We start from the raw sequence: 27,986 nt of genomic DNA on the forward strand, positions 1-27,986 counted from the left end.
CACTGGGCTCGATCTTTTCCCCGGGCACTGGCCTCCATCTCTCTCCCCCATACACTGGGCTCTATCTCTCTCCCCCATACACTGAGCTCCATCTCTCTCCCCCATACACTGGGCTCCATCTCTTTCCCCCATTCACTGGGCTCCATCTCTCTCCCCCATCCACTGGGTTCCATCTCTCTCCCCCATACACTTGGCTCCATCTCTCTCCCCCTGCACTGGGCTCCATCTCGCCCCCCATATTGGGCTCCATCTCTCCTCCAGGCACTGGGCTCACTCCCTCCCACACACTGGGCTCCATCCCTCCCCACTGTGGACCCCAGCCATTTCCAGGTTGCCACCGACCACCAGACACACCAACCACCTTGTGGCCACCCCTTCAATTGTGAACGTTCAGAAAGAGGTCATCCTCTTCGCTAGATAAGAAAATATGTCCAACTGAGACAGCAAAAGGTGTCAGTGTCTGTAAAAGGGACAGAAATAGATTAGATTAGATTAGATTAGATTACTTACAGTGTGGAAATAGGGACCAGCCTTTCCAGAATCTGCATTCCCTCGTGGATTCACCTCCTCTCTCCATCAGTTGTTACAGATGAACAGGATGAGGACAGAAATGGAAAGGGGTGGGGGAGTGTTGGAGATTACATTGTTCCTTCTCCCACGGTTGTCATGCTGGAAAAGATCATCGAGATAGGAATGGCAGGGGTAGGAGATGCTGTGGCTGAGGAGAAAATCAATGACACAGAAAAATTTTAAAGTTGAAATGCTGCCAGACCAGGGGACAATGTGGCAGGTGAACAGAACTGAGATCTGGGCAGCTGAGTTTCGGATTTGTTTATGAAGGAAAAAGGGTCAACTGGTCTGTTAATAATGGAAGAACATGAGGTCACAGAGTTCATTTTCAGTAAACTTACAGAAAAGTTTCAAAAGCAGTTTGCAAAACACAGCACATTTGCTGATAAGAAAAAAGAAACACACCCTAAAAGTGATATTAACTGGTTTCATCTCTTCCACTCGCCTGTACACATCCGATATAAGATTTGATAACGAAAACAGCAGCCAGAAGAATATCGGGTTCCCTACTCCAAGTTTCTCACTTAAAGCCACAGTCTAATGTAGGAAAACATTTACCAACATCACTGTTAACTAACTTTTTAAGAACAGGTTAGATCAACATAGCACAAAATAGAACAGACAATAGGTGCCTCATTCACGAAATATGGGAAATTAAAGAGATACCTATCAATGTACAAATTACTAATATTCCTGAATATATTCAATGGCTCACTCCCACTCTGTGTTGGAGGTAGATCATTTTATTTTATTCATTTGTTGGCTCTAGGTGTCGCTGGCTGGGCCCAGCATTTCTTGCCCATCTCTAGTTGTCCCTTGAGAAGGTGGGGGTGAGCTGCCATCTTGGACAAGTGTAATCTATGTGCTATAGATTGATTCACAGTGCCACTAGGGAAGGAATTCCAAGATTTTAATCCAGCAACCTTGAAGAAACGGTGATATAGTTCCAAGTCAGGATGGTGAGTGGCTTGGGGGAGAACTTGCAGAGGGTGGTGTTCCCATGTATCTGCTGCCCATGTCCTTAGAAATGTAAGTAGTCATGGGCTTGTAAAGTGCTGTTTAAGGATCTTTAGTGAATTTCTGCAGTGCATCTTGTAGATAGTACACACTGCTGCTACTGAGCGTCGGTGGGGAAGGGAGTGGATGTTTGTGGATGTGGTGCCAATCAAGCGGCTGCTTTGTCCTGGATGGTGTTGAGCTTCTTGAGTGTTGTTGGAGCTGTACCCATCCAGGCAAGTGGGGAGTATTCCATCACACTCCTGACCTGTACCTTGTAGATGGTGGGAGAAAGTGAAGACTGCAGATTAGAGTCGAGAGTGTGGCGCTGGAAAAGCACAGCAGGTCAGGCAACATCCGAGGAGCAGGAAAATCGACATTTTAGGCAAAAGCCCTTTGTCAGGAATGAGACTGTGAGCTGGAAGGAAGGAAGATGGACAGGTAGGACTGATCAAGAGGGCAGTGCTGAGTTGGAAGGTTGGATCTGGGATAAGGTGGGGTGGAGGGGAAATAAGGAAACTTGTGAAATCCACATTGATGCCATGGGGTTGGAGGGTCTGGTGGTGGAAGATGAGGCGTTCTTCCTCCAGGCCATGGTAAGTGAGTGGTGATGGAGGAGGCCCAGGACCTGCATTTCCTTGGCAGAGCAGAGGGGGTGTCGAAGTGTTTGGCCGCGGGGCGGAGGGTTTGGTTGGTGTGGGTGTCCCGGGGATGTTCCCTAAAGTGCTCAGCAAGTCAGCGTCCTGTCTCCCCAAGGTAGAGGAGACCGCATCGGGAGCAATGGATACAATAAATGATATTAGTGGATGTGCAGGTAAAACTTTGATGGATGTTCAAGTCTCCTTTGGGACCTTGGATGGAGGTGAGGGAGGAGGTGTGGGCACAGGTTTTACAATTCCTGCGGTGGCAGGGAAAGGTGCCAGGAGGGGAAGATGGGTTGTTGGGGGCGTGGACCTGACAAGGGTGTCACGGAGGGAATGGTCTTTACAGAAAGCGGATAGGGATGGAGAGGAAATATACCTCTGGTGGTGGGGTCTGTTTGTAAGTGGCGAAAATGGCAGAGGATGAGCGATGTATATGGTGGTTGGTGGGGTGGAAGGTGAGGACTGGGGGGAGGGGGTTCTGTCCTTGTTGCGATTGGAGGGGTGGGGTTCGAGGGCAGAGGTGCAGGAAGTGGATGAGATGCGCTGGAGAGCATCATCAACCACGGGGGAGGGGAAATTTCCGTCTTTAAAGAAGGAGGCCATCTGGTGTGTTCTGTGGTGGAACTGGTCCTGCTGGGAGCAGATGCAACAGAGTCGGAGGAATTGGGAATACGGGATGGCATTTTTACAGGAGGCAGGGTGGGAGAAGGTGTAATCCAGGTAACTGTGGAAGTCAGTGGGTTTGTAGAAAATGTCAGTGTTGAGTCGGTCACGATTGATGGAGATGGAGAGGTCCAGGAAGGGTAGAGAGGTGTCAGAGATGGTCCGGGTGAATTTAAGGTTGGGGTGGAATGTGTTGGTGAAGTTGATGAACTGTTCAACCTCCTCATGGGAGTATGAGGTGGCGTTGATGCAGTCATCAATGTAGTGATGGAAAAGGTGGGGAGTGGTGCCAGTGTAACTGCTGAAAATAGACTGTACTACATAGCCGACAAAAAGCCAGGTATAGCTGGGGCCCATGTGGTATCCATGGCTACTTCTTTCATCTGGAGCAAGTGGGAGGACTCAAAGGAGAAATTATTGAGAGTGAGGACCAGTTCAGCCAAATGAATGAGAGTGTCAGTAGAAGGGTACTGGTGGGGACGTCAGGAGAGGAAGAAATGGAAGGCTTGGAGGCCCTGGTCATGGTGGATGGAGGTGTAGAGGGACTGGATGTCCATGGTGAAGATGAGGCATTGGGGGCCAGGGAAACGGAAGTCTTGGAGGTGGTGGAGGGCATGTGTGGTGTCTCAAAGGTACGTGGGGAGTTCCTGGAATAGGACAGTATCGAGGTAGGTGGAGATGAGTTCGGTGGGGCAGGAGAAGGCTGAGACAATGGGTCAGCTAGGGTGGTCAGGCTTGTGGATCTCGGGTAGGATGTAGAATCGGGCGGTGCGGGGTTCCCGAACTATGAGGTTGGAAGCTGTGGGTGGGAGATCCCCTGAGGTGATGAGCTTGTGTATGGTCTGGGAGATGATGGTTTGGTGATGGGGGGGTGGGGTTGTGGTCGAAGGGGTCTTCGAGTTGGCATCTGGCCAACTACCAGGCCAGGTAAACTACCACTGCACCCCCTTTGTCCGCTGGTTTGATGGTGAGATTGGGATTGGAATGGAGGGAGTGGAGGGCTGCGCATTTCGAGGATGAGAGGTTAGAGTGGGTGAGGAGGGTGGACGGGCTGAGGTGGTCAATTCCCGGCAGCAGTTGGAAATACAGAGATTGATGGTGAACAGGCTTTGGGCTAGTCAGGAGGTAAGTTATTCACCGCAGTATTCCTAGCTCTGATCTGCTCTTGTAGCCACTGTGGTGAGTCCAGTTGAATTTCTGGTCATTAGTAACCCCAAGAATGATGCTACAGGGGGATTTGGTGATAGTAACACCATTGAATGTAAAGGGGTGGTGGTGAGATTGTATCTAATTGGAGACGGTCATTGTCTCACATTTACATGGTGTAATGTTACTTGTCACTTGTCAGTTCAAGCCTGGATCTTGCTGCGTTTGGACAGGGACTGCTTCAGTATCTGAGCAGTCATGAATGATACTGAACACTGTACAATCATCGCCGACCATTCTCACTTCTGAAATATATTCACTGATATAAGCATTTGTACTTTGATAAATTTCTGCTTAATTTGCCATACTTGGGGAAGGGAATTCCAAACTCAAATGACTTCTGAGAGAAGAACTTCTTCATCATCTCCATCTTAAATGGGAACACCCTTATTCTGAAACTATGCCCCCAGGTTCTAGACTCCCACACAAGGGAGAAATACCATCTCCACATTCACCCTGTCCAGTCTCCTCAGAGTCTGATGCGTGTCAATACAATAATCTCTAGTTCTTCACAACTCTGCTGGATATCGGGCCCAAGCTGCTCCACCGTACTTTCTGTGAGGTAGGATTTGGGTAGCAGAGATAAGGAAATGCTCACAGTGGGCAGAAAGCAAGAGCTGGACCAGGATCACATCTGAAAAGCTACCCTTTTGAGGTAAAATAGACATGGGAGAGAATAACAGCAGAGGACAAGCTTATCAACGGTGATGATATTGCAAATTAAAGCATGGTTGAAATAATTTCACCAAGGCTGATATCCCAGCACCAGGTCACCCTTTATTTACACATGACACTGATCCAGCTAGCACAGATATGGATCCTAAACTGAACAGAACCCCTGACACTCTAGTTTATTTATTTGTTTTATGAAAATACTCTCTAAATCTCCTGTTTATTTTCCCCCGACACTACCACTACACAGCACTAGTGCTTATTTTCCTCCCACAATACCCGTGGTTGTGTGTGTGTGTGTGTGAGAGGGTGTCTATGTGTGTGTGAGTGTGTGTTTGCATGAGTGTGTGTATGTGTGTGTGAGAGTGTGTGCGCATGTATATGAATGTGTGTGTGTTTGAGAGAGTGCGCGAGTGTGTGTGAATGTGCGCGTGTTTGTGCATGTGTATATGTGTGTGTGTGTGTGAGAGTGTGTGTGGGAGTATGTGCGTGTCTGTGCATGTGTGTGTATGTGTGTGTGTGTGCGTGTGCAAGTGAGTGTGTATGCATGCGTGTGCACGTGTGTGTGCGCACGTGTGTTCTGTATGTGTGTGAGCGCGTGCATGCGTGTATGTGTGTACATATGTGTGTATAAGTGTGTGTGAGTATGTGCGTGTGTGTGTTTGTGTGTGCGTGTGCACGTGTGTGTGTATGAGTGTGTGTACTTTTGAGAGTGTGTGAGTGTGTGTATGTGTGCACGTGCTTGTATGTGTGTGTGTGAGAGTGGGCGCGCGCGTATGTGTGTGCATGCATGTGTGCACATGTGCATGTGTGCGTGTGTGTGTTACGTGTGTGTATGCGTGTAAGTGTGTGTGTGTATGTGTGTAGAGACTCAGTACAAAAATACATCATTGTGCAAGAACTTTATTCTGTTCTTCCACCTCCAGCAAAAACACCAATGTCTCCAGTGAACTAGTAACAAGCAGAGCCTGGTAAAGACAATGCCTATGTGAAGTCAAAGGTGAAGGGGAAGTGTAAAGACTAAATCAAAATGGAGTTGGATGGGGAATAAAACACTGTATTCCCCGCCATGCATTGATAGGCACTGATGGATTTCACTGCATCTGTTTTATTTTTTCTACCTAGAAATGATATCACACACATCTGAGCACCTTCCCACTACCAAAATCACTGGGAAATGCTTTTTTAATTAGTAACCACTCCAGTTATCACACCCATGTATCCATCTGTTTATTTACAAGCAAAGCCCATTATGGGCAATGCAAACCATCAAAGGTGAGGGGGATGTTAGAGAGCATGGGAAGGGACTAAATCAAAATGGAGTTGGATGAGTAAATAAAGCACTGTATCCCCCTCCATGTCATACTCTCTTGAAAGGCATTGAGAATATTGATGGACACCACGTGCTCCCTCTCCAACGTCATTCGGGCTCAAATGTAATTGTGGAAGTTGTGACAGGTAGTAGGTAGAGACAAGACACTCCTGTTTATATCTGTCAGCCAGGGCTCCCTGATTGGACCAGGTTAACAGCCCCAATCAGGGAACTCATATTCTATAAGGTCCACCTGGCTGACTTTGTTCCAACCATGACAGCTGTAATGTAATTTGTTTGAATTTGAAGTTTATGGGTGATTTCGGTTGCCTATTTTTTCCAGGGCTTTACTGATGCTGATACACAATGCAGGTGACCACTCCGGCCGCTACACGGAACTTGTGTCGTTGTTTCTGAAGAAATCCATGTTTGTATTTTCACATGATCACAGTAAGTACGCACCTCTGTGGCTGAGCCCTGTCATGGTAGTACATCAGGAATCTTTGGACAGTTGCAGCCAGCCCTCTCCTCAGGCAATCCCTCAGGATTAAGGATAACTTCCTCCCCTCTAGTTCAGTGTTCCAAACCTGCTGAAAATTCCATTCTCAGGGGTTTGCAATAATGTGGGCCAATTGGTGTTGGAAGGGCTAGGGAGGTGGATCGCTGGAAAGCTGGTATGTTCTCTGTCACATTCAACTGTATTGTTAATTTAGTTTTATTCATGCAATGAGGGCATCGCTGGCTGGCCCAGCATTTATTGCCCGCCCTAGTTGCCCCTTGAAAAGGTAGGGGTGAGCTGCCTTCTTGAACCACTGCAGTCCATGTATTGACCCACAACGCGCTTAGGGAGAGAATTCCAGATCTTGGCCCATCGACACCAAAGGAACGGCGATATATTTCCAAGGCGGAAGTGGGTACTGCAGATGGTGGAGATCAGAGTCAAGATTGGAGTGGTGCTGGAAAAGCACAGCAGGTCAGGCAGCATCCGAGGAGCAGGAAACATCGACGTTACAGGCAAAAGCCCTTCATCAGGAATGATATATTTCCAAATCAGGATGGTGAGTGGCTTGGAGGGGAACTTGCAGATGGAGGTATTTCCATGTGTCTGCTGCACTTCTGGATGTTAGTGGTTGAAATTGGAAGATGCTGTCTGAGGATCTTTGGTGAATTTCTGCAGTGTGTCTTGTAGATGGTACACACTGCTGCTACTGAGCGTCGGTGATGGAGGGAGCGGATGTTTGTGGATGTGGTGCCAATAAAGTGGGCTGCCTTGTCCTGGATGGTATCAAGCTTCTTGAGTGTTCTTGGAACAGCACCCATCCAGGCAAGTGGGGAGCATTCCATCAGACTCCTGACTTGTAGATGGTAGAGAGGTTTTAGGGAGTCAGGAAGTGAGGTTTTTTTTGATGTAGGCCCAATTATTTCTATGACTGGGAGGCTGCAGTAGCCATCAGCAATAACAACTGGGTATCTATCTATGGATAAGTCTACAGAATTGACAAGGACCTCAATCTATTGGACTTGGGATATAGTTAAGACACCTTGCAAGGATCACTGAATATAGAAGGTTCAGAGGGTAAAGTTAAAATTCAAATAATAGAAGCAAAGGGAGATTATGGGAAGAGACTAGCAGTTAACATAAAGGGGAATCTCAAAGCCTTTAATAGGCATATGAATAGCAAAAAAAAGTGATAAAAGAAAGTCATAGAGTCATAGAGATGTACAGCACAGAAACAGACCCTTCGGTCCAACCTGTCCATGCCGACCAGATATCCCAACCCAATCTAGTCCCACCTGCCAGCACCTGGCCCATATCCCTCCAAACCCTTCCTATTCATATACCCATCCAAATGCCTCTTAAATGTTGCAATTGTACCAGCCTCCACCACCACTCCAGGGAAAACAGCTCCAGCCTATTCAGCTTCTCCCTGTAGCTCAAATCCTCCAACCCTGGCAACATCCTTATAAATCTTTTCTGAACTCTTTCAAGTTTCACAACATCTTTCTGATAGGAAGGAGACCAGAACTGCATGCAATATTCCAATAGTGGCCTAACCAATGTCCTGTACAGCTGAACCAGTTAGGGGATTAGCTCAGGTAATAAATGAATGGTTTGCATCTGTCTTCAGCAAAGAAAGGATGCTTCCCCAGTCAAAGAAAATAAGATAATTAATATATGAGACTGTTTTAAAATTGATAAGCAGGAAGTATTGGATGGACTGACTATGATGAGCTGATAATGCACGTTTCGATGAGATACATCCAAGGATATAATCAAAGAAAGTGAGAGAGTGCAAATAATGGAGGTATTGGTTATAACTTTACAGTTTTTCTTAATCTCAGTGGTGATGCCAAAGAGCTGGAGAATTGCAAATTGTACACCCTTGTCCAAAAAGAGTACAAAGGTAAGTCCAGCAACTACTGGACCAAGGGGTGAAGGTGTCAGGATATGGACTAGGCCATTTTCGACTAAGATAGGAGAAATCCTTTCATTCAGAGAGCGCAGTGAGCCTGTGGTAATCTCTATCACTAAAGGCTGTGGAGGAAAATTCAATGAAAATATATACAGATACCCAGAAACGAGATGTGCCAATGGTGGCACGAGGTGAAACCTTCTCATACAGAGTAGAGAAAGTTTGGAATGCATTGCTTAAGTGTATTTTGGAGGCAGTTTCAACCAAGGTATCCAAGGGGGAATTAGAGTGTCTTCTGAAAAGGATGACTGCAGGTTAAGGATGGGAAATGGTACTAAATGGAAAGGCTCACTTAGAGAGCTGGAGCAGCCACAAGAGGCTGAATAACCTCCTCCTGGAATTCCACAACGCTTTTTTTGTAACTGGATGCAACTATTTCTCTGACTGGGAGGCTGCTGTAGCCATCAGTGACAACAAACAGGAGTCTACCAAAGGACAAGTCCACAGAATTGACAAGAAGCTCAATCCATTGGATCTGGGCCATAGCTTAGACTACCTTGCAAGGATCTCTAGGACTTAACATTATAGTTGCTTGATCTTGTGTACTACTATATGGTCAATTGCTGGAAAGTAACCCTTTCCTGAAGGAATTGTTTGGCTTTGGCAATTTCTTGATGGCCTTCATACATTCTGCCAACAGTCACCCATGCGTTGTGCACTTGTTGCACAACATGAGAGCAAATGTTGTTGTCATGGTATAATCAGCAAAAACATTGAAACTTCTCTGTGAAACAACAATTGCTTCTTAAATATGATTTGGAGATGCCGGTGTTGGACTGGGGTGTACAAAGTTAAAAATCACACAACACCAGGTTATAGTCCAACAGGTTTAATTGGAAGCACACTAGCTTTCGGAGCGACGCTCCTTCATCAGGTGATTGTGGAGGCTCGATTGTAACACAGAATTTATAGCAAAAATTTGCAGTATGATGTAACTGAAATTATACATTGAAAAATTGATTGTCTGTTAAGCCTTTCATCTGTTAGAATACAGTGATAGTTTCACTTCTTTCATGTGTAAATCACAAAACCCTTTTTTGTTAAAGTTGCATTCTCGGGTTAGCTGTAACAATGGTGATAGCTAGACAATGTGTATGTTTAACATATTGTCTAGCTATCACCATTGTTAACAGCTAACCCGAGAATGCAACTTTTTAAAAAAAGGGTTTTGTGATTTACACATGAAAGAAGTGAAACTATCACTGTATTCTAACAGATGAAAGGCTTAACAGACAATCAGTTTTTCAATGTATAATTTCAGTTACATCACACTGCAAATTTTTGCTATACATTCTGTGTTACAATCAAGCCCTCCACAATCACCTGATGAAGGAGTGTCGCTCCGAAAGCTAGTGTGCTTCCAATTAAACCTGTTGGACTATAACCTGGTGTTGTGTGATTTTTAACTTCTTAAATACGAGCAGCTTTCCACCACCCATCACCCACCAGCCTGATGACAGCCTGACTCTGTCTGTCTGCAACTGCCAACCAGGAAAAGAACTGTTCTGATATATCGCAATCGTTCGCGTTATAAGAAAGTCACATAGTAGCGGCACCATCTAAACTAATGGGACCAGAATCATGTTACAGCTGATCCAAGTAAGGGAAGTTTGTGTTCTACAGATAATAGGCAAGATTCTTCGATTGCATTATAGCCAATTCTCATTGAGTAAACGCGCAATATAGCAGAACAGACAGCACTGTGTTTACAGCAGACACTGAGCAAACCTCCACAAAAGCTACAAAATGTTTATTTTGCAGAATTCTCACCGTCAAGGTGAGGAGTTTGGCTGATGTGAGAACAGCCAGAGTTAGAACAGGATGGACAATAAATTCTGGCCCAGCCAGTGATGCCCATATTCCGCAAGAGAATAAATTTAAAAAGGATTGTTCATGAGCAATAGCATTGGATTTTTTTCATTAAAACAATTACTCCATGTGTTTTGCTTCTTCTTACATCTCCTTCTGTTTCTTCTATTCTGTATGGCAGTTACAAGTGAACAATATATTGAACCTTTAGAACTTGGAGCAGGAGTCAGAAATATTCAGCTCCCTGATGTAATACCATCCAAGCTGATCTTATCTCAGTCTCAACTCCTCCCGAACCCCTACAACCCTTCAACCAATTACCAATTAAAAATCTGTCAGTCGCCTCCTTAAATCTGTCATCAACAGTTTTGATCACTTACAGTGTGGAAACAGGCCTTTCGGCCCAACAAGTCCACACCGCCCCGCCAAAGCACAACCCACCCATACCCCTAAATGTACCCCTTACCAACACACTACGGGCAATTCAGCATGGTCAATTCACCTGACCTGCACATCTTTGGACCGTGGGAGGAAACCCATGCAGACACGGGGAGAATGTGCAAACTCCACACAGTCAGTCGCCTGAGGCGGGAATTGAACCTGGGTCTCTGGCGCTGTGAGGCAGCAGTGCTAACCACTGTGCCATCGTGCCGTCCACTGCACTCTGGTACAGTGAATTCTCTTCCAACTTCTTCCACCAGGCTGAACATACAGAAGGGAGAAAGGAAGGACTGCAGACGCTGGAGATCAGCACCAGCAAGTGTGGTGCTGGAATAGCACAGCCGATCATGCAGCATCCGAGGAGCAGGAGTTACGATGTTTCGAACATAAACTCTTCATCAGAAACATTCCTGACAAAGACCTTATGCTCGAAATGTCGACTCTCCTGCTCCTTGGATGCTGCCTGACCGGCTGTGCTTTCCCAGCACCCCAGAAGGCACAGAAGCTTGAACACACACACACGCACCAACAGGTTCAAGAGCAGCTTCTTCCCTGCCATTATTAATGGACCTTTCTAACTTCAAATAATGTTGTTCTTGCTTTGTATACCTCCTGTACAGATGTAATAATGTGTGCCTCATCTCTGTCTTAGCCCCCTATGACTGTATGTCCTTGTTGGCTATGATCTGCCTGTGCTGCTCACAAAACAAAACTTTTCACTGTACTCAGATACGTGATGACAATAAATCAAATCCAAACTCAAATCAAAAGATTCACAACTCTTTGAGAGAATTAATTCCCCCTCATCTTTGTTTAAATCTGCCACTCTTATGCTAAAACTGTGACCTTTCATTCTAGACGCAATTTGAAAACACTATGCAGATGACATGTCTCGCCCAGAGGAATTGGTTTTGAATGAGTTTCTCCCTGATGATGGGCACCTTGGCTGGGGATAGGATTCTGATGTTGGTCCACATTGCTTGTGTTACTCCTCCAGTATTTTGGGGTGCCTCCTGTAGAGTGTTCAATTTCAGAGCATGTGGATCTTTGCTCCTTGGTAAGCCCCATCTTCATCCAATGGGTTCCTACAACAATATACCACTCCCATCACCCCATTAAGGTTTTTGAGTCTCTACTCATGGAAGGCAGGTGCATGCTGTGAAATGCAGCTTGGTCTCCACTGTCCTAATGTAACCTTCTGCCAAGTATGGAAAAGAGCATTTTAAGAAGCAGGTGGGCGGCATGGTGGCACAGTGGTTAGCACTGCTGTCTCACAGCGCCAGAGACCTGGGTTCAATTCCCAACTCAGGCGACTGACTGTGTGGAGTTTGCACGTTCTCCCCGTGTCTGCGTGGGTTTCCTCCCACAGTCCAAAAATGTGCAGGTTAGGTGAATTGGCCACGCTAAATTGCCCATAGTGTTAGGTGTAGGGGAATGGGTCTGGGTGGGTGCGCTTTGGTGGGTCGGTGTGGACTTGTTGGGCCGAAGGGCCTGTTTCCACAGTGTAAGTAATCTAATCTAATCATTGCAAAATCATCATAACCAACTGTACTTACAACATTACGGCTCAAAGATATTGCCCTCACTGATGACTCACTTTTGTCTACTAAGCTTACATCATCACAAAACAATAAATGGCTCACTTCAAAATAAAAAAAAGGGTTGAATTTTACAGGCTTTGTAAAGTTTGGGCGGCATGGTGGCTCAGTGGTTAATACTGCTGCCTCACACTGCTAGGGATCCGGGTTTGATTCCAACCTCAGGTGACTGTCTGTGTGGAGTTTGCACATTCTCCCCGTGTCTGCGTGGGTTTCCTCCGGGTGCTCCGGTTTCCTCCTACAGTCCAAAGATGTGCAGGTCAGGTGAATTGGCCATGCTAAATTGCCCCATAATGTTCAGGGATATGTCGGTTAGGTGCATTAGTCAGGGGTAAATGTAGAGTAACAGGGCAGGGGAATGGGTCTGGGTGAGTTATTCTCAGAAGGTCGGTGTGGACTTGTTGGGCCGAATGGCCTGTTTCCACACTGTAGAGATTCTATGATTTGGGGGCAGGGGGATGGGGGTGACAGCCTGGAGATAATAAGGAAGGTGGATCGCGTGCCCATCACCCTCTCATTGCCATGGTGTTGTGCCTACAAGAGGGAAGGTGGAGGACGGTTCCCAGTTCTCAGAACCTAATGGAGCCACTTAAGTGACCAATTAAGAGAAAGTCATCTCCTGGCCAAATGGGGTGGCTGTCTGGGACTATAGGCCAATACATCCCCTGGACCTAATTGTTTATTAGCATTCTGAAACACATAGGTACAGAGAGCATGGACATGTTGATGTTAATCATCCAAGATTCATCAAATTCTGGAAAATTCCCAGAGGATTGGAAAACTGCCGACGTAACACCCTGATTCAAAAAGAGGAGACAAAAATAGAAATCACCTATGTCGAGGGATTTGAGAATTAATGGGTACGGTGGGAAAGCAGGAATAGGTACTGTCAACTACGATCATATTTAATGATGGGGCAGACTCAAAGGGCCAAATGGCCTACTTCCGTTTCTATTTTCTAATGTTTCTACAGTTTCAGTACCCAATGCCACATTTTCAGAGGGGGTGGATTGTTGATTAGTGATCAAAGAAAACTTTCACTAATCATCTCTGCCTGAACACAGAAGTACCAAGTTTCACCTCATGCCTTCACTCAGCTCCTGCCATGTACTGCCAACACAAGGTAGTTCAAACATTAGCCCACGGAGAATCTAAAACATCTCTCTGTATCAGAGAGGGAGAGAGAGAGAGAGAGAGAATTGATTATGGAATTGAGTGGCCCCTCTCCACATGAAGAAAGGAGGCAGATCCACATGAACAACCACTGTTGACAGAGGAATTGGACCCATGTCATTGGCGTTACACAATGCCTTAATTAAAATTAATCTTTTTACAGAATATGAACATCGCCGGCTGGCCAGCATTTGTTGCCCGTCCCTAGTTGCCCCCTTAGAAGGTAGGTAGTGAGCTGCCTTCTTGAACCACTGCAGTCCACATGCTGTAGGTAGACCCACAATGTTGTTGGGGAGAGAGTTCCAGGTTTGACCTAGTGACTCTGAAAGACGATTTCAAAGTGAAGATGGCGTGTGACTCAGAGGGACGGTTGTAGCTGCTGGTGTTTCCATGTATCTGCTGCCCTTGTCCATTCAAGATGGTGGAAGTCACTAAGTTTGGAAGGTGATGCCCGCTGCAATGTTCCAGTGAAGCTCAACGCAAATTGGAGGAACAGCATCTCATCTTCCGACTAGGCATGTTACAGCCTGCCGGTCTCAACATTGAATCCAACTACTTCAGATGATTATCCCATCTCGACCCCTCTGGTTTCATTCTGCTCCGTAATTTTATTTCATTTATTTTATTTATTTTTTTTAATTTTTTTTTCACTGTTCTGTACCTCTTATTTCTTGATTGTCTCCCTTTCTCTCACGCCCCACTCTCTCATCACCTTTTTCCTCTCCTCTTCCCCCTTTGCTACCCGTCTCCCCTGTTTTCCATTTTGCCTCTGCTTCACCCATCCCCCCATCCCCCACATATTTTGTCACATAGCAGTGGCTTCAGCTTTGGTCATTCACAGCTCCTCGTCTCCCTATAATCTCTCCATGATTACCTTTGCTTCTGGAGCCATGACTCACCTTATTGTTTTCACCTTCTCTCAGCCGAGTATAAATACCTCCCTATTTCTCTCTTTTTTAAGCTTTGGCAAAGGGTCAGTTAGACTCGAAATGTCAGCTCTTTTCTCTCCTTACAGATGCTGCCAGACCTGCTGAGATTTTCCAGCATTTTCTCTTTTGATGCCACAGACTCGTTGCTGAAGGTATCTTGTGGATGGTACACGCTGACGTTACTGTACATCAGTGATTGAGGGAGTGAATCGTTAGGTTTGTGGGATGATTTGCCAGTCACTAGGCTGTTTTATGCTAAATAGCAATGAGCTTCTTAGCATGAGATACTTGGTTCAGTTCAGCTTTTGGTCAATGATAATTACCAAGATATTGAAAGTTAGGAATATAGTGATGTTAATGCCACTGAGTGCTGAGGGGAGATAGTTAGATTCTCTTTTCTTGGAGATCGCCACTGCATGGTGCTCATGTGGCACATATATTGCTTACCATTTCAGCCAAAGCCTGGATATTGTTCAGACGGTTTTGCATTTGAACACAGACTGCTTCAGTATCTGAGAAATCACGAATGGTGCTGAACATTGTGCAATCATCGGCGAACATCCCCACTTCTGACCTTATGATGGAGGGAAGGTCATTGATGAAGCAGCTGTAGACGGTTGGGCCTAGGACACTACCCTGAGGAACTCCTGCAGAGGTGTCCTGGAGCTGACCTCCAACAACCATGATCGTCTTCCTAGTGTCAAGTGTGACTCCAACATGTGCAGAGTTTGCCCCTGATACTCATTGATCCCAGGTTTTCTAGGGCTCCTTGATGCCACACTCGGTCAAATGCAGCTTTGGTGGCAAGGGCTGTCACTCTCACCTCCCATCTGGAAATCAGCTCGTTTGAACCAAGGCTGTAATGAGGTCAGGAGCTGGGTGGCCTAAGTCCAAACTGGGCATCACTGAGCAGGTTATTGCTGAGCGGGTGCTGCTTGAGAGCACTGTTGACCATGTACAGCATTTCTTACATTCACTGAGTGTTTGAGGGAGCTCTGCAGCCAATCGTTGAAACCCTGGAGGGCAAAATATTTTGTCTCCTCTTTGCACAGTTGGCCATGGACAGAGTGAAGGCGATCGTCTGTGGGTGTCCGATTTCAGAATATATGTCCGAGATTGTGTACAGCATCTTGACATGATGAAGAGGCAGTTTCCCGCTCTAAGGATTTACATATTCGCAGTTTCCATGGTAAGTAACTTATTGGAAGAAATTGTATTGATTTGCATGTTATTTATTTTGTCATGTTTTTGAAAAAAGGGTAAAGTCACCACAGTCCTGCTCTCTCAACAGAGAGATGATTGGAGATGATCTAGAAAGGGGAGAGGTTAAGAAGGAAAATCTTTCAATGGTAACCTCAGCTGGTGTGGGAATTGAATCCACGCAGTTTACATTACTCAGTATCACAAAACCAGTTCTCCAGCCACCAGACCTGGGCAGCATGGTGGCTCAGCGGTTAGCACTGCTGTCTCACAGCACCAGGGTCCCACGTTTGATTCCAGCCTCGGGCAACTGTTTGTGTGGAGTTTACACATTCTCCCCGTGTCTGTGTGGGTTTCCTCCGGGTGCTCCAGTTTCCTCCCACAGTCACAAAGATGTGTAGGTCAGGTGAATTGGCCATGCTAAATTGCCCATAGTGTTAGGTGCATTGGTCTGGGTGGGTTGCTCTTCGGAGGGTCGGTGTGGACTTGTGGGCCAAAGGGCCTGTTTCCACACTGTGGGGAATCTAATCAGTTAGCCAATTCCAATTCTATTTGTTACATACATCAGCCTAGCTGAGAGTCATAGAGACAGAGTGTCACACAGGATGGAAGCAGGCCCTTCAGCCCACCCATGTCTATGCAAGCCAACAAACACCAAGCTGTACTAACCCTATTTATGTACACTTGGTCTGTAGCCTATGCCTTAAAAGCTCGTTCTTCAATGTTGCAAGAGTACCTGCCTCCACACTCTCTCAGGCAGTGGCTTCCTTATTTCTACCAGCCTCTGGGTGAATTTTTCTTTCCTTCAGATCTCCTCTAAGTTGCTCCCATGTTATTTACAGGGCTCCATTGGCAGTGCTACCAAATCATAGTCTGAAAGCAATGATTCTGGATTCCATTCCCCCTTTACCCACGCTCCCCTTCATCCTCCACTCCATTAACCGAAGCAGGGATTTCACCTCCACACTCCCTGGGCCTGAATATTAACAGGACAGGGTTACTTACTGAGGTTTGGAAAGCAGGCTTTCCTACCTGTGTGCCTTTTGAATGTGATGTGGAGATTCTGGTGTTGGACTGGGTGGACAAGGTCAGAAGCCACACGACACCAGGTTATAGTCCAACAGGTGTATTTGAAATCACAGGCTTTGGTGTACTGCTCCTTTGTCAGGTGACTTCACTTGATGACGGGGCAGTGCTCCGAAAGCTTGTGATTTCAAATAACCTGGTGCCATTTGAATGTGACTGTCTGCTTGTCACTTGTCAGCAATATTGATATGAGTTCTAAAGATATGAGTTCTCTCTCTGTAGATGCTGCATGACCTGCTGAGATTCCTCAGCATTTCCTGTTTTTTCAGCATCTGCTGTATTTTGCTATTAACTGCTATTATTATAGTAGGCAGCCTATTCCCATAGAAATTGCTGGAAAAGGTCTGGCAGCACCTGTGGAGAGAAATCAGAGGGTCGAGTGACCCTTCCTCAAAGACTGACAGTAGCTAGGAAAATGTTGGTTTATGTGCAGAAGATAGGGTTGGGTGAGGGGGGTGGTAAGAAGTAAACGATAGGTGGGGATAGAGCCCAAAGAGAGAGAAGAACAGTTCATAGAACATAGAACATAGAACATAGAACATAGAAGAATACAGCGCAGTACAGGCCCTTTGGCCCTCGATGTTGCGCCGATCCAAGCCCACCTAACCTATACTAACCCACTATCCTCCATATACCTATCCAATGCCCGCTTAAATGCCCATAAAGAGGGAGAGTCCACCACTGCTACTGGCAGGGCATTCCATGAACTTACGACTCGCTGACTGAAGAACCTACCCCTAACTTCAGTCCAATATCTACCCCCCTTAATTTAAAGCTATGCCCCCTTGTAATACCCGACTCCATACGCGGGAAAAGGTTCACACTGTCAACCCTATCTAACCCCCTAATCATCTTGTACACCTCAATCAAGTCACCCCTAAACCTTCTTTTCTCTAATGAAAACAGCCCCAAGTGTCTCAGTCTTTCCTCATACGATCTTCCTTCCATACCAGGCAACATCCTGGTAAACCTCCTCTGCACCCGTTCCAGTGCCTCCACATCCTTCCTATAGTATGGCAACCAAAACTGCACACAATACTCCAGATGCAGCCGCACCAGAGTCTTATACAACTGCATCATGACCTCAGGACTCCGGAACTCAAATCCTCTACCAATAAAAGCCAGTACGCCATATGCATTCCTCACCGCACTATTTACCTGGGTGGCAACTTTCAGAGACCTGTGTACATGGACACCAAGATCCCTCTGCTCATCCACACTACCAAGTATCCGACCATTAGCCCAGTACCCCATCTCTTTGTTATTCTTCCCAAAGTGAATCACCTCACACTGAGCGGAGGGGGGTGAGGGGAGGGGGGGGGGGGTCAGGGATTTAGAAAGCTGTTGGCCCATAAGAAGTGCTGTAAAGATAGTCCTCTTCCTCTGAAGCTTATCTCTGCCTCCCTTCAACTATGGGGTTTGTTGAAACCTGGGGTAAACCCAACTTCTGGTCACCACATCATAGGAAGGATGTGGAAGTTCAACAAAGGAGTGGATAATGATCTGGCTGGGAGGATGAATGGCTGTTAATGGAGACTGTTAATGGCTAACAATGGATTGTGTGTCACAGGAGAACCGTGAGATCATGCTGCAGCTGTACAAAACTCTGGTGAGGCCACACTTGCAATATTGCATACAGTTCTGGTCACCACATCATAGGAAGGATGTGGAAGTTTTGGAAAGGGTGCGGAGGAGATTTACGAGGATGTTGCCGGGTATGGAGGGAAAGTCTTACTAAGAAGGGCTGAGGGACTTAAGGCTGTTTTCATTAGAAAAAGACGTGACTTAATTGAGACATATAAGATAATCATATGGTTAGATAGGGTGGACAGTGAGAGCCTTTCTCCTCGGATGGTGATGGCTAGGATGAGGGGACGTAGTTTTAAATTGAGGGGTTGTAGATATAGAACAGATGTCAGAGGTAGTTTCTTTACTCAGAGAGTAGTAAGGGTGTGGAATTCCCTGCCTGCAACAGTACTTGGCTCACCAACTTTAAGGGCATTTAAATGGTCATTGGATAAACATATGGATGATAATGGAATAGTGTAGGTTAGGTGGGCTTTAAATTGGTTTCACAGGTCGGTGCAACACCGAGGGACGAAGGGCCTGTACTACGCTGTAATGTTCTATGTTCTATGTTCAGACAAGGTATGTGTGGGGTTGGGGTAAGGACATGGGAGAGCTCAAGCCCTAAAGTTATTGAACTCACTATTGAGTCCAGAAGGCTATAGGGTCCCCAAGCAGAAAATGACGTATTCCCATTTGGAAAGGCTGTTTTATCCCAGGGTATGCCCAATCCCAGAAGTGTGTCATATTGTAAAGGGGTTCTGTTTGTTGGGGGAGGGGGGTGAGGGGAGAATCCAAACCTCCAACTCACCCTCAATGCCATATCTCCGTACCTGGGCTGTTTTATCCCAGGGTATGCCCAATCCCAGAAGTGTGTCATATTGTAAAGGGGTTCTGTTTGTTGGGGGAGGGGGGTGAGGGGAGGGGGGGGGGTCAGGGATTTAGAAAGCTGTTGGCCCATAAGAAGTGCTGTAAAGATAGTCCTCTTCCTCTGAAGCTTATCTCTGCCTCCCTTCAACTATGGGGTTTGTTGAAACCTGGGGTAAACCCAACTTGCTGTTGTACAATCTGCCAAGGTAGTTAAATTGGAAATTGACTGCCTCATCAAAATATTCAAACCCTCAGGAGGGAGTTGTAAGTTAGAGTTTTAAAATCTTAACATCTTGAACTGACACCAACACCCCCATTTTTGAGAGTGAGTTTCTCCTCCACTTCTTGACCACTTCTCCCTCTCCTCCCTCCTAACCACTTCCTACTCCTTCTTCCCCCTACTCCAGCTTCTGAACTTCCTCAACAGTCCCCTGGTTTTGGCTCTGGTTCTGTCATTTCTCAACTCTATTCCAATCATATCCTTGACCCAAATGACATGGGATGTCCCAATGCTTTAGTCTGATGTACATTTTCTGCGAGATTAGGCAGTCGAGCAGACTTGGACTCAAGATATCTCTTTCGACCAAATCCAAAATGAGACAAGGGAGACAAGACTGAGACGGACGATAGTGGCACACCATATGAATTGTTCAATGGATAGTAGAGTTGATGAAAGGTCCCAGGTTCAACTCTTGGAATTGTCTGAAGTTAGCTGAGCAAACTTGTTTGGTAGCACAATCACCTCTGAATCCAAAGACCATTAGTTTGAGTCCGACTCTGGTCTCATGCTAACATAGAGAACGTTGATCTTTATATTCCAGTTCTCTAGTACTGTTGTTCCATTCCTCTCTGCTCAGTCTCGTTTGGATGGGGCAGTTGAAGGAAGAGTTATATCACATCATTAGATTCACCAATGGCCTTTAGGGAAGGAAACTGCCAGCCTCCATGTGACTCCAGCCCCACAGCAATGTGGTTAACTCTTAACTGCCCTCCAGGCTATAATGCTGATCGAGCCAGTGACAACCTACATCATGTGAATCAAATTTTAAAATATATCATTAGCATACATTCTCATTATTCTACATGAAGATTCAAAATTGGAATAGTATCAAATTAACAGTATCCTGTTCAAACTGCCACACTGGTTCATTTTGAATAATTTCATTCAACCTTTGAGATATAATATTCTTGGTGCCACTATACTGCTGAAGAATTCTGAAGCTTGCTGAGTGAGGAAAACATTAACTTTATAAAAGAAACATCTTGCTCTGGTGTCATCCAACTACAAGGCTGCAAGGGGGAGCGGGAACATCCAACATTGCTTCACCCCCTTCAATAATAAAGACTGCGCTCAGTAACATATGACAAAGTCAGATTTAACCACAGATGCTACATGAGGGGAGGATGAGAAAATCAATATGAAATGATACAATGCCGACTTAGCAGGAATCCCATTTACTGAAAGGATACAGTCAGCAAATATATGAAGGACTGTGAGAGTGAACGGTGTTCCCTGTGAGAGGAGGGTTATTTTCATTCACAGATTACACCCACATCACCCTCTCAGCCTGAACTGAGCTCAGGCTGTTAATTGTTTTTCACTCCAATTGATAGGGACAATTTTTCCAATGAAATTTTGTGTTTATCAGAATGGGGTCTGGAGCTTGGTGAAATGGAACATTTTCCATTTGAACTGGTAGAGTTGGCATCAAACACTCCCAGGACAAAGACAGCACAGGGCTCAATACAGCGTAAAGCTATCTCTACATTGTCCCTGTCAAACACTCCCAAGACAAACTCAGCACAGGGCTCAATACAGTGTAAAGCTATCTCTGCATTGTCCCTGTCAAACACTCCCAGGATTGGTGTAGCACAGGGCTCAATACAATGTAAAGCTTTCTCTATATTGTCCCTGTCAAACACTCCCAAGATCGGTGTAGAGCAGGGCTCAGTACAGAGTAAAGCTCCCTCTACTATTTTAAATTGGAAGTAAAGCTCCCTTGACATTGTTCTCAAACATTCCCAGAACAGGCATAGCACAGGGCTCAATACAATGTAAAGCTCTCTCTATATTGTCCCTGTCAAACATTCCCAGGACAGGTATAGCACAGGGCCCAGTACAGGGTAAAGTTCCCTCTACAATTTTAAACTGGAAATAAAGTTTCTCAACACTGTTCTCAATCATTCCCAGGTCAGGGACAGTATGAGGCTTTAAAATGAGTGAAGTTTCCTTACTGTTTGAACTGAAAATAAAGCTCCATCTAGACTGTCCCCAAGAAACACTCCCAGGACAGATACAGCATGGGTTTAGATACAGAGTAAAGATCCCTCTACACTGCCTCCGTCAAATACTCCTAGGACAGGGACATACAGGGTTAGATACAGCAACTCTATGGTATAGGCAGATTTGGATGCCAAGTTGTGCACAGCAGGATCCCACAGGCAGCTGCAGTGTTCGGGTAGTCTGCGTTTTTATTCCTTTTCCGATTGAGGGTGGAGTTTTTAGTGCTAGGGTCTTTAAATCCCACCTGAGCCGGGTATGAACAGCACCTCCAAAAAGATAGCACTCCCTCAGTGCAGTCATCATTCTGTTATTAGCTGGTACAGGCAACCTTCAAATTCTGTCCCAGGCAAATATTGTAAAGCCTTCAGCAATGTGAATAATAGCACTTCACGTTGCAAGCAATATACTCACCTGAGGAACAGTGACAATGCCCCTTCATGATAAAGAACTACAAGTGACCTGAGCTGACCTCTTTGCTTTTACATCAGCTAAAGCTGAGTCCATTTTATTAAGATCCTGTTGGTTGGAGATGTTTTCAATCTCCTAAAGACATTAACACAAGCTCAGGGCTGTCTGAATCAACTACATTGCTGTGTGTCTGGAGTCACAAGGGGGCCAGACCAGGTGAGGCCAGCAGTTTCCTTCCATGAAAGCCTTTTAGTGAACCAGATGTGTTTTTCCTGACAACTGACAATGATTCCATGATCATAATTAAAGTCTTACTTCTGGAATTTTATTGAATTCAAATTCCACCCTCTACAACAGTAGGATTTGAGCCTAGATCTCCAGATCATTACCTGAGTCTCAGTTAATAGATCTAGCAATAATACGACTATGCCATCACCTCCCTCAGCTGGAACTGATAATCTGTCTATTCCAGTCTGTTCCACATTTAATAAGATTATGGTTTATCCTCCATCTTGACCCCAGCTTCTCATGTTATCCCCATATCCCTTAATTCCTGGAAATCTACCAATCTCTCTTGAGTCTACTCAACAATTGAGCATCTACAGCTGTCAGCAGTAGACAATTCCAAAGATTCACAAGATTTAGCCTGATTCCCTGTCCTGGGAACTGAGATGGCTGGATGACAAGGCCTACTTGTCATTGAGAAGGTCACGGTGAGTATTGCTGTCAAGCAAGTAACTGGCCTTGGATGTTTCCCACAGTCAGTATCCATCTGATTCTCACTCAGGACTGGTCAGGCTACACCAGAAGCCCACCTGTGGACAACACTGTCAGTCTGACTCTGACGCACAACAATAGAGGTGAAATTCACCTGGGAGAGCAGCGCAAAGTGCTCACCAGTAGTTAATGCATCTCACACAATTTGCTTTTCCATTGATTTATGAGCTATTCCCCATAGCCACCTCCTGCCTACAATCCTCCAAGAACTCTATGTTCCTCCGATTCTGGCTAGTTTACCAATCCCACTTCCTTCACTCCACTATAATTTTAGTTGCCTGGGCCCCATGTTCTCCTTAAGCCTCTCTGTCTCTATATTTTTTCTCCCTAATCCCTTCTTCTGTCCAAGCGATGGATTACTTGGCGCGAAATCTCCATATGAGTCTTGGTGTCATATTGTGTTTGACCATGATCTTGTTTTAGCAAAATAAAGGTGTCATGTAAATGCGTGTTGTTGGTAAGGGGAGAGGATAACTGGCTAGGGTGTGAAAATGGATCCTGATGTTCTCTTGCCCCTTCTTCACAGCCCCCCACCCCAGAAGATTGACCCAGTACAGGCCAGGAACCAGACCCAGGCACTTCACAGTGGTGTGGACTCGGACTGCATTGGGTAGCACCTGCATCGACTGAGCTACTGTGGTGACTTTGCCCACCAGAGTACATCAAGGGCTTTACCTTATCGTGTTAATCTCTTAACTTTGGTCTCCTCTTGTATTTTAGGGAGCATTGGTTGCAACTTATGTTTTTTACGACAGACCACTTGACATCGCTGGGCTAATTTTTATTGCACCTTTGGTGTTAATGAACCCCGAGTCAGCAACACGTGGCAAGGTACAAACAAATACCCCGAACATTTCGTTCACAAAGAAAGCAAACCTGGCTCGGATAGTTTGTACTAGTCTTGAAGTCTTTGACAATGAGAACACTCTCACATTAGTGAGGTATTGGAACACTTCCACTCAGTGATGGTAAAGGTGAACTTGTAAATGCCTAAGAGCAGACAGCCCATGTATCTGCAACCTGTACATCTCAATGGTGGAGGTTTTGGGTTTGGAGGGGACAGTTCTTGCTATCGACATTTCGCAACCTGTTATGTGTCAGGAGTGTAACTTAAGAGGAAACGTTAACAAATGGAGAGTTGAACTTACAAGAGAAATTGACAAACACCAATATGGGCCAATGGGGGACCTTACATGTATTTACAATTGGGTGTCCAAGAGCAATAGCACATATGCCTGTCTCTCAGGACACCAGGGCATGAACATATTGAAGGAAGGCAGGCAAGGAGTGGAGAACTATGACCCTTTCTTCTCCCAGCTCTTTTCATTGCATCATAACAACACAATCCTTCCATTCATCCATCCTGCAAGAGCTAATCCAACTACCCCTTAAGAACATCTGTACTGTTCAGCACCAGTTGCACCTAAATAGTGAGTAGCCATTCTGTGACTGTCCCTTCCAAACCCAAGACCTGCACCATCTAGACTTATAAGGGCAGCAGTTATAGGCACAGGTGCTATCTGCACTAGCACATCCATTTGTAAATACTTGTAAGGTCCCCAATTGATGCATGTTGGTTTTGTCAATTTCTCTTGTAAGTTCAACTCTCCATTTGTTAACGTTTCCTCATAAGTTACACTCCTGACACATAACAGGTTACGAAGTGTTAGCAGCAAGATCTGACTCTTCAAACCTTTGAACCAGGATTTTCTCATGGGTCCCAGTTCCAGTAGAGATTAAGCCCATCTATCATCTAGCCCCACTCCCAAGAACTTTCAATCCAACGAGCCGGGAATTTTTGAGGGACAAGGATATTCAGAGTAGATAGGTTGTTAGGGCAAAGGAATTAAAAATGATCAGGAATAGATGGGAATGTGGAATTTGGAACACAACCAGATCAGCCATAATCAGACCAGATGGCAGAACTAGCCTGCAGGGCAGAATAGCATGCTCCTTACGTTGTACAGTTACACCTCTAGTATGCACAAGGAGGCAGGGACATTGATTTGTCTTGAGACTTGTGTCACCACCATTTGGTGGACAACACAGCCACATCTAGAGCTGGGCTCATCAGCTGTTTGCTTTGCTTCCTACTTTCTAGATGTTGTTTTCCAAAATGGTGAACCACCTGCTGCCAAACGCTCCTCTGGGTTACATTGATCCCCAAGCAACATCAAGAGATGAAGCCCAGGTTGGTTTGTGATTGTTTGTTTATGATCATGGCTTTGAATGAAGACTCTGTTGGAGCTCACCTTTTACTGCAGCAACAAGAGGAGTCAGCAAGAACCTAGACTACTTCCCTCATTTAAGCTATCTCACTAAGTCTATTCAACGGAGCTGCAGTCTCTCCTGACAGAAGTAACACTTGGACTTAATGAAATATAACTTCCTGACTTATTCCCAAAACAAATACAGGAACAGCTGTTGGCATTTGGCCTATCAAGCCTGTGCTGTCATTTTGTTGGCTATGGGAACACAGCCTTTTTAATCCCATTTAACTCTTAATTCACAGATTCAGATAGTGTTCTGGGGACCTGGTTTAGAATCCCATCACAGCGGAAGTTGAAATTTAAATTCATTAAAAATCTGGAATTAATACACTAATTTTTTTCATTCGCTCACAGGACATAGATCATAGAGATATACAGCACGGAAACAGACCCTTCGGTCCAACTTACCCATGCTTTCTAGATAGCCCAACCCAAGCTAGTCCCACCTGCCAGCACCCAGCCCATATCCTTCCAAACTCTTCCTACTCACATACCCATCCAGATGCCTTTTAAATGATGTAACTGTACCAGCCTCCACCACTTCCTTTGACAGCTCATTCCATACACATATCACCCTCTGCGTGAAAAATGTTGCCCCTTAGGTCTTTTTTATATCTTTCCCCTCTCACCCTAAACCTATGCCCTCTAGTTCTGGACTCCCCCACCCCAGGGAAAAGACTTTTGGTGGCACTGTCTGGGCCCAGTATTAATTGCCTGTCCCTTGCTTCTCTTGAGAAGGTGGGGGTGAGCTGCCTTCTTGAACTGCTACAGTCCGTGTGCTGTAGGTTATCCCACATTGCAGTTAGGGGGACGAATTCCCAGGATTTTGACCAGTGACAGTGAAGGAACGGTGATAGATTTCCAAGTCAGGGTGGCTCGGAGGGACATTGGAAGAGATAGATAGTGTTCCCAAGTATCTGTTGCCCTTGTCCTTCTAGATGGAAGTGGCTGTGGGTTTGGAAGGAGCTGTCTGAGGATCTTTGGTGAATTTCTGCAGTATATCTTGAACATAGTTCTTGTGGATGTGGTGCCAATCAAGTGGGCTGCTTTGTCCTGGATGGTGTTGAGCTTCTTGAGTTTTGGTAAAGCTGCATCCACCCACCCAAGAGGGGACCTGCTGAGTTTCTCCAGCAACTTTCATATTTATTTCAGATCTCCAGCACTGACACTAATTGCTGTGCCCGAGAGTGTGGTGCTGGAAAAGCACAGCAGATCAGGCAGCATCCGAGGAGCAGGAAAATCAATGTTTCGGGCAAAAGCCCTTCATCAGGAATGAGGCTGGGAGCCTCGAGGGTGGTGAGATAAATGTGAGGGGGTGGAACTAGTCTCCAGCATCTGCAGTCCTCACTTTTGACTAATTGCTGTGCACAAACCCTCGAACAGCTGCAGGAATGTTGATTGTGACAATAACCTTTCCACTTACCCCAATGAAGATTCCTTCATATTTATGAAGACCGTGCAGGATTTGCATATTGATAGCAACACACTACCCTTGTGCTCATTTGACACCAACAGCCTGCATCACGTAAGGAAGCCATAGACATCTGAACTGGAACCATGGTGATCCAGACCATTGTGTAAATCAATATAATTGAACTGGTCAGCTCAGCAACTCATGCAGTTGAGTTTAGTCTTAACATCAGGAAAGCTATGGGTGGAGTCAGAGAAAATGGTGAGATTCTTAATGAGTACTTTGCATCGGTATTCACCAAGGAGAGGGACATGATGGATATTGAGGTTAAGGAGAGATGTTTGATTACTTTCAGTCAAGTCAGTGTAAGGAGGAGCGAGTGTTGAATTCTAACAGACATTAAGGTGGACAAGTCCCCAGGTCCGGATGGAATCTAGCCCAGGTTGCCTCTGAACCCTTTGCAAAGCTTCCACATCTTTCCTATAATGTGATGACCAGAATTGTATGCAATACTCCAGGTGTGGCCTTACCAGTGTCTTGTACAGCTGAAGCATGACCTTGTGGCTCCAAAACTCAATCCCTCTACCAATAAAGGCCAATACATCATATGCCTTCTTAAAAACCCTATCAACCTGGATGGCAACTTTCAGAGAATTATCCACCTGGACACCGAGATCTCTCTGTTCATCTACACTGCCAAGAATTTTACCATTAGCCCAGTATTCTACATTCCTGTTACTTCTTCCAAAGTGAACTACCTCACACCTTTTCACATTAAACTCCATTTGCCACTTCTCAGCCTAGATCTGCATCTTATCTATGTCCCTCTGGAACCCACAACATCCTTCAGCATTATCCACAACTCTGCCTTAGTGTCATCCACAAATTTACGAACTCAACCTTCTATGCCCACATCCAGATCATTTATAAAAATGACCAACAGCTGTGGCCCCAAAACAGATCCTTGCAGCACACCACTGGTAACTGAGCTCCAGGATGAACATTCCCCATCAATCAATACTCTCTGTCTTCTGTCAGCGAGCCAATTTCTGATCCAAACCGCTAAATCACTTTCAATCCTGAAACTCCATATTTTGAGCAATGGCCTATTATCGGGAACCTTATCAAATGCCTTACTGAAGTCTATAAACACCACATCAACTGCCTTACCTTCATCCACCTGTTTGGTCACCTTCTCGAAGAACTAAGTAAAGTTAGTTAGGTATGACCTACCCTTCACAAAGCCGTGATGACTATCCCTAATCAAATTATTCCTTTCCAGATGATTATAAATCCTATTTCTTATAACCTTTTCCAATACCTTACCCACAACCGAAGTGAGGCTCACTGGCCTATAATTACCAAGGCTGTCTCTACTGCTCTTCTGAAACAAGGGAACAATATCTGCTATCCTCCAGTTTTCTGGCACTATTCCTGTCGACAATGATGACATAAAGATCGAAGCCAAATGCTCTGCAATCTCCCCCCAGACTTCCCAGAGAATTTGAGGATGAATCCCATCTGGCCCAGGGGTCTCGTCTATTTTAAGATCTTCCAAAATTGATAAAACCTCCTCTTTGTCAACCTCAATCCCATCTAATCTTGTCGGCTGTATCTCTGTATTCTC

The 27,986-nt window shown here is 45.4% G+C and overlaps 1 protein-coding gene across 1 annotated transcript in view; it reads left to right on the forward strand.

The window, feature by feature from the left end:
* The window catches only part of LOC122559236 (monoglyceride lipase-like), a 49,567-nt gene that overhangs the window by 13,637 nt on the left and 7,944 nt on the right, over positions 1-27,986 (forward strand). The window contains exons 2-5 of the mRNA XM_043708616.1: positions 6,407-6,513; positions 15,540-15,676; positions 23,399-23,509; positions 24,780-24,869. Coding sequence (XP_043564551.1) covers positions 6,407-6,513; positions 15,540-15,676; positions 23,399-23,509; positions 24,780-24,869 — 445 coding nt within the window. The remainder of the gene's footprint in view (positions 1-6,406; positions 6,514-15,539; positions 15,677-23,398; positions 23,510-24,779; positions 24,870-27,986) is intronic.

Source organism: Chiloscyllium plagiosum, chromosome 18 (assembly GCF_004010195.1).
Source record: "Chiloscyllium plagiosum isolate BGI_BamShark_2017 chromosome 18, ASM401019v2, whole genome shotgun sequence".
In the NCBI taxonomy this organism is placed as follows: domain Eukaryota; kingdom Metazoa; phylum Chordata; class Chondrichthyes; order Orectolobiformes; family Hemiscylliidae; genus Chiloscyllium; species Chiloscyllium plagiosum.